The sequence below is a fragment of the Rhipicephalus microplus genome, chromosome X, assembly GCF_043290135.1.
Source record: "Rhipicephalus microplus isolate Deutch F79 chromosome X, USDA_Rmic, whole genome shotgun sequence".
Taxonomy (NCBI): Eukaryota; Metazoa; Arthropoda; class Arachnida; order Ixodida; family Ixodidae; genus Rhipicephalus; species Rhipicephalus microplus.
The window spans coordinates 334277426-334292053 of record NC_134710.1 but is presented as its reverse complement, the minus strand read 5'-3'; the positions used below and the strand labels follow the sequence as shown (position 1 = coordinate 334292053).

Sequence of the window (14628 nt, the reverse complement as noted above, 5' to 3'; positions counted from 1 at the left end):
ACTGGTAGCATGTACTGTCCCTGTGAGTACTCCAGATGGCTTTCGTCACCACTTTGTGAAATAACTGGTCATGGCATTTGAAGAAACAAGACTATATTTACAATATTTACACATAGCAGTTGGAACAGTCCATGGGGGATGCGTTTTCTTTCCCTTTTTTCTTTAGAGTTCAAGCATTCTTTTCGATGGCTTCTTCTTCTTCATAATCATCTTCTCAAGGTAAGACAAATATTCAATAGCACACATGCATGCATCGGCTGACATGACAAAAACAAGGAAATATGGTACTTTCTCTGTAAATAATAAAAAGGATGGCTACCTAATCCACAACAGCAGAAGTTCAGAAGTAGCTAGAGAGTAGCCGTGGAGCCATCCTGAAATTTCACCACCAGATTGAGTCGTGAAATGACCATTATTGAGCGTAGTACCCACCAATGCATTATTACTCCGTACCACAAAGACAATCCTGCCCACGCGAATGCTGAAAACTGTGTAGGAAAAAGACCCCACAATTGCATTTGCCAGGACGCCAAGACGGAAGCACTTAACAGGCCCAAGCCGGGCCCAAGCCCAGCTGAAAGCGCGGGCCTGGCCCGGGTAAAGTACTGCTAGATCGAGCTCGGGCCCATGAGATATGGGCTGAGGTGGAGCTAGGTCCTCATTCAGACCCGTATTAGGCCCGGGTCTCATGCATATCGGTGTCATGGCGTGTGTACACTGTCCGGCTTTGTTTTGCAACTTGATATTCCACTTAATTTGTCGACTGAAAAGCTTATGCCTCCTGAAAGCAAACCTACTGAAGCAGTAGAATATGTCTGATACACGTAAAATGTCCATTAACATGGGCGTTCTCCCTATTGAAAATTCGCTTCCTATTTAGCTACCATCTTTGCCTCCCCAGCATAGCCACCCCTTTTTCGTTTCTCCTACACATGTCATTCTCCTCCACTGTCGCCGCCGCGAGCTCGAAGTTTGCAACTACAACCACGAGCTAGTGGCTTCCAGCCTTCACTGCCATGTTTGCACCGAGGCCTTCGGCCATCGGCGACTGGGGAATATGCTCTACCGATTTTGTTCTTGTAGGAGATCACTTTCGGACACCCGACATGCCCCATTAGATGGGGAGCACTAATGAAGTTGCCGGTTGATTCACTTCGGCACTCTAATACAAAGTTCTTTAAGCCCTTAGCCCGTTATTGCTTTCAAAGATCGAAGGCAGTCACATGAAGACGACAATATAGGGATTTTCAGCGAACAGCGAAGAAGGAGGCTCGGTCGCTGACGGGGTGGGCTCGCTTTGACGTATCTATGACACTCTAGTGGCAGCAATCGAGGAAAAAATGTGGATCAAAGAACATTTTTGTTTTGAGCAGAAAAACACAAAGTACGTTGGGGACAGTTGTCTGGCGGAGAGTCTACGCGACCGCTTTTATTCATGTCACGCTGCCAAGCCTGATGTATTTCTCACGAAAGCAGCTACAGCGCATTTTTTCCTATGGCATTGCGCAGTAACTTAAGTTCGTAAAAGACGGTATTATTACTCAACAGCCCCAGCTGGTATGCAAATTTAATTGGCCCAAACTGCAAATGCCTGCCTTTTTTGCAATATGTGTGGTGTTATATTTTGTAGTCATTCTTTGAAATACAAAAGTAAGACTGCGTGACTAACACTGCGTACAGGAGACAGCTAGGTATGACTCCAATTATAGTTTATATTTCCCTGGAATTACTTCGCAATAGTGCTACGGCGGTAGTTACACGAAAGTATGCACCACAGCACCAGAGAAAGCCATTACAATGACAGAAGTTAGAAGCACACTAGAAAATATCATGTGTGCGGCAGGTCTCTTTACGATAAGCTAAGATCAGACAGTGCCTCGTTTATGCTGCAGTTATATTTGGCTGAAACAGGCAAGGCCGGGCCGGGCCCAAAATTTTTGGACGTGGGCCGTGTACGGGTCATATTTGAAAACACCGGGCTGGGCACGGGTGTGCCGTAGCATGGCGCTTTCGTGCCGCGGGCCGGGCCAGGGCTAAAAAAAAAAACGGCACGTGCAGTGCTCTGGTCGTCCATTGCAGTTACACTGTTGACAGTCGGTTTTTATGGGAATTTTAACCTCTATACATGATGCCATTTAAGACTCAATATACATCAAAATGCTGCATTTCTCAAATATATACTCCAATATTGTCACTAGATTTATGCTTCATGCATTCCCACCCTGCTTCTGCCATTTATTATACGAGCTCCTTTGAATGTATTTCCTACATAGTCATGTACACTTCTTCTGAAAAAGTTCACCGTAAATGGCAATACAGCGTAATGCGAATTCTGAGCGCAGCTTCATGTTGGATCAAGGCCAACTGTGTTTAAAATATCACCTTTCCACAAGGTATCTACTATGCCATAAATAGCAATCTTTCTGAAGTAGGACATTATCCACTACGCTATTATTCGTCTTTTTAGCGAGGTACCCGCTTCACATCTGTAATGTAAGATGTGGCCTTAAAACTGTTGATGCTGTATGTGGCTGATGGCGAGAAAAGATCATGACTGACCATTCTGCACTGAGTGGAGAGCATACAGCCGCACACCGTTTGCATATATAACATTGGTAGACATCTGGTTTATGGGGCGAAGCTCCTTAAAGGGGCCCTACAACACTTTTTGAGCAGGGTAAGAAAACACGACCGAATGGTAGTAGAGGCTCCCGACAACACGCGAGCCAAATATAATAGCGCAGAACGTGGCCTGGAATTCAACATAAATTACCGAAGTGAAATAAAAACAGCGTTTTCTCGACAAATCACGCAATTTACCCAGAAATCATACGTAGGTAGCCCATCTATCAGCCATTGGCTAATTTGAACATGGCGCGCCCACTCGTTACAGAAATAACGGCGGGATGCCGCCACTTGTCCACGGGCGAGCGCGCAATCATACTAAAAAGCCACGTATTCAAAGAAAAAAAAGTGCTCAATGTCATAATGCTCACGTGACGACGTTTCTCTGTGCCCCTTTTATCCCTCTCTGCTTAGCTTCCAGCGCTTTCGTAGGGACGAGGGAAGAGAGAGTGCGATTGCAGTGTGTGACAAATCTTTTTAACTCCGCTCATACTGGACGTATTGTTAAAATTTTTGCGGCGTTGAATTCGTGAGGATATGAGCTCTTCCAGTGAATTCATTTCATATTTGATTAAAAGAGTGTTTTAGGGCCCCTTTATGGCGTGGGCCTCTCCACCCCTTATTAGTATGTAGAAGTACATAGCCACCGGTGGCACATAGCCGCTCTAGAACAGGTATGTGCCACCGGGAAGGCAAGATGGGAGATGGCGGTACTTGGAGTGTTTGCTAGATAGATGAACGGACTGATGGACAGCTAGAGTAGCAGACGGATGGACGGATATATAAACGCGTGGACGTACAAACGAATCAACGCACAAACAAACAGAGACAGACAGGGAGATCGATGGACGGATTCATGGACGGACGCAGGGACAGACGGATAGAGGCATGGATGTACACATGGGTAGCCACGCGGACGGACGGAAGTACGAATGAACGTATAAACGGAAACACGGACGGCCTCATGGACACTTCGCCCCACTCATAATCATTCACTCTGCGGATATGCTGTGATTTTTCATTTTACTTCTCTGACACGCTATATTACAAGCAGGTTAACGCGATTTGTTGGTAGACAAGGCACGTGTAATGAGGTCTTCTGAGTTTCAAGCTCTATAGTTGCTCTATGACGGAATACTCGACTGCCACGCGGAGGGCTCACGTTCCAATCCTTTAACTTGGGTATTTTTGAAGACGATAGTCTTTCTTGGGAACCTTCAATGCAAAAATTTTGGTCTGTCTGTCTGTCTGTCTGTCTGTCTGTCTGTCTGTCTGTCTGTCTGTCTGTCTGTCTGTCTGTCCGTACAAATGTCTGTCTGTCCACTCTTAATGGCACCGAGTATTTGAAATGGCCGACCCCCTCCGCAGCGCCCACCAATGTTGCTAAAGATTTAGCGTTCACGATTGTGCAAATGTCAAACAAAAAGCAATTATTGCGCATGTATGAGGCACCATAACAGCACGTATATAATCTGAATGTGCGTCTTTTCCAAGGAAAGGCATACCTAAATAGTTTCAGGAGCATAGCACTTATCACGCTGCTCTGACCATGCAACGCTTGCACGAAAAGGCGAGTGTTTCCAACGCTTTGCCTAGACGAGACGGTGGTGGCACCGAACCGTCGCCTTGTGTTCGACACCTTATCACTTCTGAGACGGGCGCGCACACCCGTCTCAGAGCCACGTGCTTCGTTTTCCAAGAAAACTGCCAGATGGCGCTCATGTCTCGCGTGTGACGTGACTTGAAGCACCCGTTTGCCTCCACTGCACGCTCGAAGCACTCTAACGCAGCGTCTCCTGAATACCATTCACCAATTTTTTTTTTCGCAGAACACCAAAGAAATGTTTCGGTAACTCGCTCCACAAATAACGCATCAAACGCATTATTCGAAGGTCGTGGGTTCGATTCCTGCTCACAGCTGGTAATTTTTTCATCCACTTTTCTTTCTTCTTTCTTCTTATTTACATTCCATTGGTTCTAATAACTTCCCCTGTACATTCCTTGGCATTACTGTCTGTTATATCTCATATATATATATATATATATATATATATATATATATATATATATATATATATATATATATATATATATATATATATATATATATATATATATATATGTATATATATATACATGCCAAAAAGTGGGTGAAACTTGACGTGGGCAGGAACCGCGGCAAAAAGCGCGGTTCCTGTTTCCCACGTTTAAACTCACATAACTCACATATATATCCAATGAAGGGGGGGGGGGGATAGTTGCCGCGGTAGCTCAGTGGTAGAGCATCGAAGGCGTTGTTCGAAGGTCGCAGGTTTGGTTCCTGCCTATGGCAAGTTATCTTTTCGGTCACCCACTTTTTTTCTCGACATTTCCATTAGGATTCGGTCTAATAAATTCCCCTGTAATTTTCTTAGCACTATTGTCTGGTATATCCCAATAATATTGTAATTGTATCTAACAGGATGAAACGAGCCCTTAAATATACACTTTTTTACTTATATATATATATATATATATATATATATATATATATATATATATATATATATATATATATATATATATATATATATATATATATATATATATATATATATATATATATATATATATATATATATATATATATATATATATATATATATATATATATATATATATATATTTCATGATATATATTATCTCATTGGAATAACGTAAAAAAAGCGCTTCGCGACCACTTCTCGTTGCAGGCATCGACCTTGAACAGTCATTGTTTAAGGTTCTCCGTCCAACAGGAGAACGCGGCAAGGAAGAAACCGGGAGCGGTAAGAAGGCCGTGGATGCTGGGGCCCCAGGCGGGAAAATGCCCAAAAAAACTGCTCTTCGGCGATCGTGCCGAATTCGTCGGCCACCGATGAGGTACCAGCCGTAAGGGTTATGAGGGACTCTGAAATAAATGATGGAGAGGAAAGATTATGAGTGGGACGTTATAGTTCACAAAAGAAACAATATAGCGCTTGTTGTTGTCGTCTGTTTAAGGAAACACTAACCTAAAAACCGGCGCATAATTTTTTGTGCCTGCTGTCACTCATGATTCACATTCGGAATCACTATTTGATCGCACTTCAAATGCAATGCACGGGTGTACAAGAGTGCACCGCTGCAGTTCCTCTCTGCTGTATTTTTCCACTTTTCTGCGAACAGCGTATTATACACGAACGTCAGCAACAGTCGTTGAGCGGTCATCATCGACAAAGAGATCCAACAGAGTTGGGACATCTTATTTGAAGACCTTATACGAGTGACGCCATTGACTCAGGCGCTCGTGCAAACTAAGTTCCAGTATATGGACACTTTATGCCCCATGGTACTCTCTGCCTCATTTTTTTTAATTGATAGCACACAACATCAAATTTCTCTTAATAAACCTGAACTTAATCAGCAAGTCGTGCACAATTCGAAGTTGTGAAATTATAGCTTCTGACAACTCGTCCACTTTTTATAGTATTTTCTCAAGAGCGAAAAAATGGCACGCCAGTAGTCCAGAACATCTAACGCTTCATAAAAAGAGAACTACGAAGAAGGATATACACGGCGACTTGGTGGCCGTGCACATGGCCACGCGACCTAATTTCCGTGTAGTTCCCGTGACGTTTTCAACCGGGCCGCAAGAAATACAGTAAAATCTTGAACTTCTAGTATTGACCTTGCCTGAATACCATCCTCAAGTGCACAGGTAAGTAAATTATAGAGGCCAAACCTGATGATGTAAAAAGATCGCTTAGAAAATGCCCTTCTGTGAAGAATGGAACAGGGTCGTACTTTCTGTTAAAATTAGAGTTCATCAGATAAATTTCAATTGTAAAACAAATTATCACAAGTATTTATCTGAGTTTTCAGTATTGATCTAAAATCAATGTGTACCACTTATGTTCCATAAAGCAGCAGACATGCATTCGCGTACTGCGTGTTGTTCGCGCACAAATGTCGATTGTTGGTCGCAGTGACTTGCCGGACGAATCTTCGTACTTAAAGCCCTTTCACAAGGCACTTTAGCTGTGCATGGCGCTGTCCGACTCCCAGGCGGTTTTGACGGATGCTTCCGCGCGCTACGCTCACGCACTAAAGCTGACAGCACCGTCTCCTCTTGCCCGCTTGCCACAGGTGACAGGCGTGACGTTGACGCCGCCTTCCCGACAGCGAACTAACCCAAGGGCTTCTACGCCCGCCGGCTCGTCGAATCTTCCTCGAGTCAGTTGGATTTGACCCCCTATTTCGTGATGGTACCAACCACACATGAAGATGAAGCAGGCTCAAGCAGGGCTGAAATAAAATGGCTGCCATAATTCCCGTCAAACAAGAAACGTCTTTAGCGCTAAGAATGTCTGCTCGTCTCTCAAGTGATGAATCATTCGGTACGTCCTCATATTTGATGAGAAGACGGAAGCCTTGGGGTACAATGTATGTACAAATATTTTTCGTTTGTAAGTCACTTTTTCGCTGGCTTGTTGCCATCTCCGATATATTCAACATCGTGGCGCCAAACTCAAAGCTTTCAGTTCTTGAGTGCTCACTTCCCATTGGTCGGCTGTCTCTCTTAATTATGTGTCAAGTGCGGCAAGATGGGAATGTTGGTTCAAACGAGTTCAAGTGACAAGTGCACAAAAAATGGAGTCAGAGAGAGCCGTAGGTAGGACAACCGCTAGCTTCTTTTGCTCTGTTTTAATACTTTAGTCTTTGGACGTTACGTACATATCCCATATCAGGATTGACAGGTGCCTTTGATTACAAAGAGTTCTATTGATTAATTTTTTTTTCATTCATTTTTAGCACCTACTGCCCATCTCGTTAGCGATTATGGCAAGAAAGACGCCAGCTATAAATAAAGAGTTGTCAATAATTAAATGAAAGATAATGCAATACAACAGATAAGCTTTCTTTCTGATAGGGAATGTGAAAATCAATATGAAAATTCATACGTGCCAAACATCTATATAGAATTGTGAAGCCTCACTGCACAACGCTGACACATCATATCATACCAATAGAATAACGATTATACGATCTTAGTGACACATCGGTACGTAAAGTACAAAAAAAGCATACAGCCTCATTGTAGGCAGTGGCATGGAGGGGGCAGCTCAATAAATACTACTAATAATATACTACGTCGATAAGGAATGGCGTGAAATATTTGTAGTTTTATGTTTATGCATTATGCAAGCAAATTTCAAATAGTGATAGATAGGTAGTTAGTGCGGAGATATTGTCGATAGTGGAATAAGTCATGACTGTGCCTTATGGTTAGCAGGAAGAAGCAGCATTTAACAATCAGTATGAAAGCGATCTTCATCTGGGTGTATCAGTGATTCAGTCGAGTTAGTCATGGGTCTACAATGTAGATGTATTTAGAAATTTTAACATTTAACTTGTTATGAGACAATTGATGAAGCAATTTCAATCGGGAGATTTTGAGTAAAACATTTGAAGAGGTTGTGCGTTCATATTTATTGAAGAGAAATTTCGTTGATTTTCTTTGCACTCCTTTTATTAAGGTGAAAACCTTAACGCCGATGAAAACCAAGCCATGGGAGCCTACTCTAATTCTGTCCTTATGAGTTCTTACTTCAGCTTTTCTGGTTTCTGTGAATATAAAGCACTTACGAGACATTTTGAAGCTTGCCACCCTCTACTAGCACTGGGGTCCAAGCGATAGCCGACACACTACCCTAAACAAGCCTTGAAATGGAAACCACAGGTGAACAGCACGAGAAAAAAGGAATTCCTTGTTATCATGGCAGCTCGACAACTTTTGCTAGGATAAAACAAATGTAGTCGAAAGACGATAGTCTCGCGTCTGGAGAGACTGAACAAAACGTTTATTTGATGTTCTGCGCAAGAACATCGGTGAAGGGTATTCTGGAGGCGCTGCGTTAGAGTGCCTCGAGTGTTTAGTGGAGGCGAACGAGCGCATCGAGGCACGTTATACACAAGCGCCACCTGGCAGTTATTGTCGAAAACGATGGAGAAAAATGCGCGCCAGTCTCGGAGGTGATAAAGTGTAGAACACAAAGCGAGGGGCAGGTGCCGCCACCGTGACGTCGTAGCAAAGCATTGGAAGTAACTTTTGGAGCATCGCATTGCACTGTCAGCGCAGCGCGCTAAAATGCTACATTCTTTAGAGTTACTTGTGTGTGCCTCTTCTAGTATAAAGGCACACATACAAAACTTCGAAGTGATGTTATGGGGCCTCAGATATGCGCAATAATTGCTTTTTAATTGACAATCGCACAACTATGAACGCTACACTTTAAGCAATATTGGTGGGCGCTGCAAATGGGGTTGGCCGTTCGGTGCCGTTTGAGGTATCGTTAGGGTGGACAAACAGACAAACATACAGACAGACAGCCGACCAAAATCTACCTCTATGTTATTTGACTTCCTCGTGGATAACGCGAAGAGCAAGATCTGTTGCTCATTTCGCCGCTTGCAATGTAAATGCCTGTTTATATTTTCCGTTCTATCCACATGTGGGACAGCATAGGCACTCATCACAGCACGCTCTTTTATGTCATGCCAGAATGAAACAGTGTTTGCACCGTGTGAATGCAGGCACAGACAAATCGGCCCTGTGCACGATCTTCCAAGCTGCATTGCGGCTACTCATGCTTGCCTCTGATGCTGTTTACATCATTACTTTGTCAATTACATTGCGATAACAATTACATATTAGCCACGTAGCTTTTGCATGTCATTGATTCTCATCTAATTGAGCGGTTGTGCTCGAACATGTTGATTATAGGTAATTGTTTATTTTAGAGTTTAATAAGGTAACAATTGGTGGTGTGGTTTGCACAGGTATTGCTTCACTATACGTACAGGTATTGCTTCAATACGTACAGGTATCGCTTCACCTTTGTGTGCCATAAAATGTTAATAGATGTCTTAATTGTGTGACCACTGTTCAAAACAAAAAAGTACTGTTCTGGCAAACAAGTCATATCTAACTGTGGGTGCGCTTCCACTGTTTACGCACAAAGGTGGTTTCGCAAATGTGCAGTAGGCGATACACAACTACCCTGCTGCAAACGGCGTGAAATTGTAAGGTGCAAATAAGCCCCAAAAGTGATGACGTGAACGCAAATATTTGACACTTTCTGTGGTGTTTACGAGCACATGCCTTCCCAAAAGGGTATTCAATGAAATACCAGCTGATCAGCACTTACTTTATGAATAAGGTTTTCGTTTTTTTTTCACGCACACGAGTCTAAAAGTTTGAAGAAATTTATTTGTGTGTTAGTGCTATATAGCGTACGTTTATGACTACCGCCTCAAAGAATTATTTTTTTTGAAATATAAAGAAGAGTAAAAAGTTTCATTTCAAATTAGATGTGCAATAAATCGGAGGGGCTATTTTGTAAGTATTCTATCTAGAACAGGTCAGACATGAAACAGAAGAATGAAAGGGAGCCACACTAGATTGGTCAAGGCTATTCATATGGCCACGACATGAGAATAGCCATTGCATGTGCATATAACGAGTGGAGGCCACATTGCGTCAATAAAATGGAGACAAAATGGCATCCGAACAACAGGAACTCTATTGAAATGAAGCGCTTGAGCCCAAATAATTGAATTAGCTTGTTTTGCACCTGACTTACCTTAATCCTCCTGCAAAAATCACAACAAAATGACTCCTCCGAATTTCAACACCACCTAGCATCTACTCAAGACACAAATAAATGGCTGAAGTCATCCCACTGTGCAATCTCAAGCTTTCAAAAACAATACATAGCAATATTGATGATGTGCTGTATTCATTTTATATATTTTCGTGCGTTGAAAGCATTTCCGAATTCTCTTAGCTTGCCTATAACCTTTTTGATCCCTCTTGTTCTTTCATTCTATCTCCTTCTATTCTAAATACAATGCTTACAAATGAAACCCCATGTAGACTTAGGCTGTTTCTATTAAATTACACTTTGCAATGGTGTAGGAGAGCTTCCTTAACCCCCGCCTGTGTCTCGCTATATCCTCTTTTCAGTCCCCCTGCAATGTTCCTCATGAATAGCAAAAACCTAAAGTAATCCTTATTTTAAAATACGGCGACTGCTCCAGTCTATTTAAAAGGCCCCTAAACTACCACCTATAATTTTTTCCAAACGTTTGGTAAACACGTGCATCATATGCAAAGTACTGCATGATCAATGATTCTCCACGTGGCAGCGCAACAAGCCGCCAGTGCTCCACAAATTCCAAGAAACAATCCCGTCATGCCTTTCGGGCTGGTACCTGACATCAAGAAGTTGAATCTGACGTGCAAAATCATTATGCTGCAATTGGTCAAGCAAGCCCCTATGACTTCCTGTTAGCCTGCACGAAGCTGTCCACGCCACTCGTCGCTTGTCGTGATGCCCGCATGCATGCACGTGCTTGCAAATCAGGTACTGTGGTCCGTAGCACAGGGTTCACACCGGCATGATTCGTATAAGCACCGGCTGGCACAGCAACAGCAATTCGCCAACAAGCACACAGTTGACAGAGGGCGGAGTCGCGGCAACCGTAACAAGACAGTGTTTAGAGCAGCATGTCATCGATGATGTATGCCGCGCGAGATTGGGAGAAGTGCTCGGCAAAAGGGCTAAGCGGCTTCGGGAGAGGTACCAACGGAGGGTAGTGAAAAGAAGAATGAAAGGAGTGATTACAATTCTTAGATAATCAAACGCAGTCACTTCTGCTATTACAGCACCGTTTCAAACAGTTTAACGGCTTTATGGTCGCTGTGCACTTGCGCATAACTTCTTCACCACAACTGAATTTCCACCTCTGGGTGGTTAAATATTGCATCTGGTTTCTGGCTGCATGCACTATAACACATATTGTGTGACAGCACTGTTTAGCTTTTAAAATAATCTTTCGTGTATGGCTGTGAGATTGGTGGCCTCGAAATCAAGCGGCAAATGCTTAGACCAGCAATGCTATTTTCACTGATACACACTGTAAAACGCGGGACTCTGGTGCAGCATGGCATAATCTACATTGATTTTATTAGGATGGCGCAGGAAACTTAATTTGGCACATTTGTGCGCAGAAGCAGCATCACTCAATGAGGAATGGGGGGCGTTTACATTATTAACACCACACGAAGCTAGCAGACAAGGCAAACATAGGAATTCAGATAGATTATTACTTGAAATTTCATATTTTGTTTCTGTCTCGTCACGAGTGAACTTTAAAAACAAATTAAAAGGTATTGTTCGGCTTACAAAGCAAGAAAAAAACAAAAAAGTAACTCAGACCTCCTTTTGTTGTCTGCCAAGCTAACCCCGCTTGTAGCAACATAATCCACACCGCCACTTTCTTTGCTGCGAAGTAACTGACAAAAAGGTTGATGCCACTTTTATTTACTCGTATTGATGTCAAGAATCTTTTAAACATCGCTGTTCTATATATCTACTGTTGATAGCAAGTTGTGTAACTTAATGTGAATCAAGTTACACAAGCCTTGTCTAGCGTACTCACCTCCCTCACAGAGAATTGCCTTTAGCTGCAATGGGCCACGCTCCATATTATGGCCACGCTAACCCACGGCAGGCTGCAGTAATTGGCTTTGTTTTAAGTGCATCGTAAAGACGCGGTTATGCAAAATGGTGCGACATGTGCAACGTTTATGCACCATTTAGCTAACACTGCCGATCTGCTGCACAAGTTTGACGTCAAGGTACATAAAATTACGCTTGGTGACAGGCAGGCACTTTTCTAAAAGGTACCCGAGAATGAGGCAGACGACACAGTCTCCCGTCATGTTGCGGTAAGGTTACACAAGTTGCAAACCAAAAGATTACCTGTACTCTACTAAGTACCCTCGAATCGAAAGAAAAAAAAATTGATCACTCGGGTTGCACGTACGCGACTTGCCGCATTTGTTCGTCCTACTTACTCACCGAGTACTCGCACACTACGGTGAGCGGTTGATTAAGGTGCACGTGGCAGGTACGAACAAGAAAGCAGTCGTACAGAAGAACAGTAACTTATACTAACAAATGAAATCTGGCTCGTCGCTGGCGTTGCTGAGGCAGCTGAAGTTCTCATTCTTTTTTCTTTGCCCGGAACCCGGATGACGAAATCAGTGTTGCCAGGTCTTGGTAAACGAGCGTCGTTGAAATTGGACAAAATTACCCGTAATGTCGCCAGGGAAGTATTTATTCACAACAAAACTAAAAATCATTTCAAGCCTCCTTTAGAAAAGTGATATTTAGCAGCCAGAACGGCAGCGATGATGTAGTCAACCAGCAAATGTCGAAATATACTGTCGCTCAGCTCGGCGAGCTGGTATCACGACCGAGGTCGTCATTGGCGCAAAAGACTGTGAAACGAAAATTTTTTATTGAAGTAGCATGCAATTTATAGCTTTTATACAGCTCGAGCTGGCTGTATCACTAAACAAAACAAGCGTACTTCTTCTTACGACTGTGCTATGTTTGCGTTGTGTGCCACACGGACAGGGGAAATAAGATGGTCGCGATCTTTTCTGACTCTCAGGCTGTGATTTAGCTAACGTCTGCGCCAAATGTTTGCGTGATTCTGCGCCAAACACAACCTGAGGGGCCTGATCACACTCAAAAGACACCGTTACAAAGAATCAGCAAGGAAATTCAGGCGTTCCTCAAAAAATCGTGAAAACCGCTGATATGATTGCAGCATGTATTTTATTTCAACATGCCGAAGTTCCGGACGGTATGCAGCTGCAGTAGTCTTGAACTCGACATGCGTGAAAAGCAGTGGTTGAACGTGCGAGAATGCCGCGTAAATACCGAGCAAGAATGATGTCCGTAAAGAGGCGAAGAAACGCATAATTTTCGTCCTAATTAAATAACTGGTAGTGTAAGGTGACAGGCGTTGCCACAAGGTTAGGTTCAACTATACAATTCAGTACAATAAGACCGGTCCTACCACACCGTGGATTCGACGCTCCACCCAGAAATAAACACTGGCTACACCCTTGAAAAGGTGACTCATCATGATCATATGTGTGTGTACTTTTATTATCAGATACAACGCGCTCTGAATACGACATACACCAGACCGCGTGAACACAATACGGCAGCTCGTAAAATACAATCACTAAGTGTATATATACACCTGCATGGTTTATTAGTAAGAAATGCGCAAAGCCATAACAGTGCACCTATACGCTTGTCCACTATTAATTTAGTCCTAACAATAATTCATATATACATTCTGGAAAAGTACCGGATTATGGTAGCAGCGAGCGTTTAAGCAAAACATCGCAAAAATAACGAGGACAATGGAAGAGTGTGCACAACACGAGCGCTAATTTTCAACATTTTTTGACAGCTTAACCGCAAAGGAAAACTCTGCATCGGTGCGAAGCGATCTGTCAGATTATTATTTGTGTTTTAAGGCATAGCAATTGTACCTTTTCGTTGAAACGATGTTATTGCACACTACATTTTCACTGTTTTATATACTAAAACGCGGAGCCACCACAACAGTATGGGATGGTTCTTTGAGAAAGAGCTCTAGTGTGAGGGCTCTGATAACAGAGAAGCAAAGAAGAATTATTTTGCATATGGCAACTCAACCATGAAATTTATGTGTTACTTAATTTATATTAAAATTACTATCTCAATCGGGCTGCAATTCAAAAGAATTTTCAAGGAAGCCATACCAAATTACGTATATATTTACAGAGTTTGCCGATTTCACTCAGCCCAATGTGTGCTGTGCGTTGGTGTTACTGTGTTCCGCGAATGGTGCTGAAGTCTAAATCAGGATGCTGACGGCATAGCACCAACAGTCAACTGAGCCTAGCTGTTCCAACCCAGCACCTCACATTCGTATATGATATCACAGATATATGATGCAGCCATTTCCTCCAAAATTGGCCTCATGTGGTTCAACCATCAAAACCTTTAAGAAGACGTGTAGATTTCAAATAACATACTGATAGTGACACAGTTCATTGTGTCTGATTTCCTACATATCCCATGCGGCATG

The 14628-nt window shown here is 42.8% G+C and overlaps 1 protein-coding gene across 4 annotated transcripts in view; it reads left to right on the top strand.

Annotated features, from left to right (window-relative positions):
* LOC119162350 (uncharacterized) overlaps positions 1-5580 on the top strand; it is a 246514-nt gene extending 240934 nt beyond the window's left edge. For all 4 annotated transcript variants that reach the window (XM_075879678.1, XM_075879679.1, XM_075879677.1 and 1 more), the window contains exon 5: positions 5358-5580. In XM_075879678.1, coding sequence (XP_075735793.1) covers positions 5358-5539 — 182 coding nt within the window. In that variant the 3' untranslated portion in view covers positions 5540-5580. The remainder of the gene's footprint in view (positions 1-5357) is intronic.
* Positions 5581-14628: the final 9048 nt, after the last annotated feature.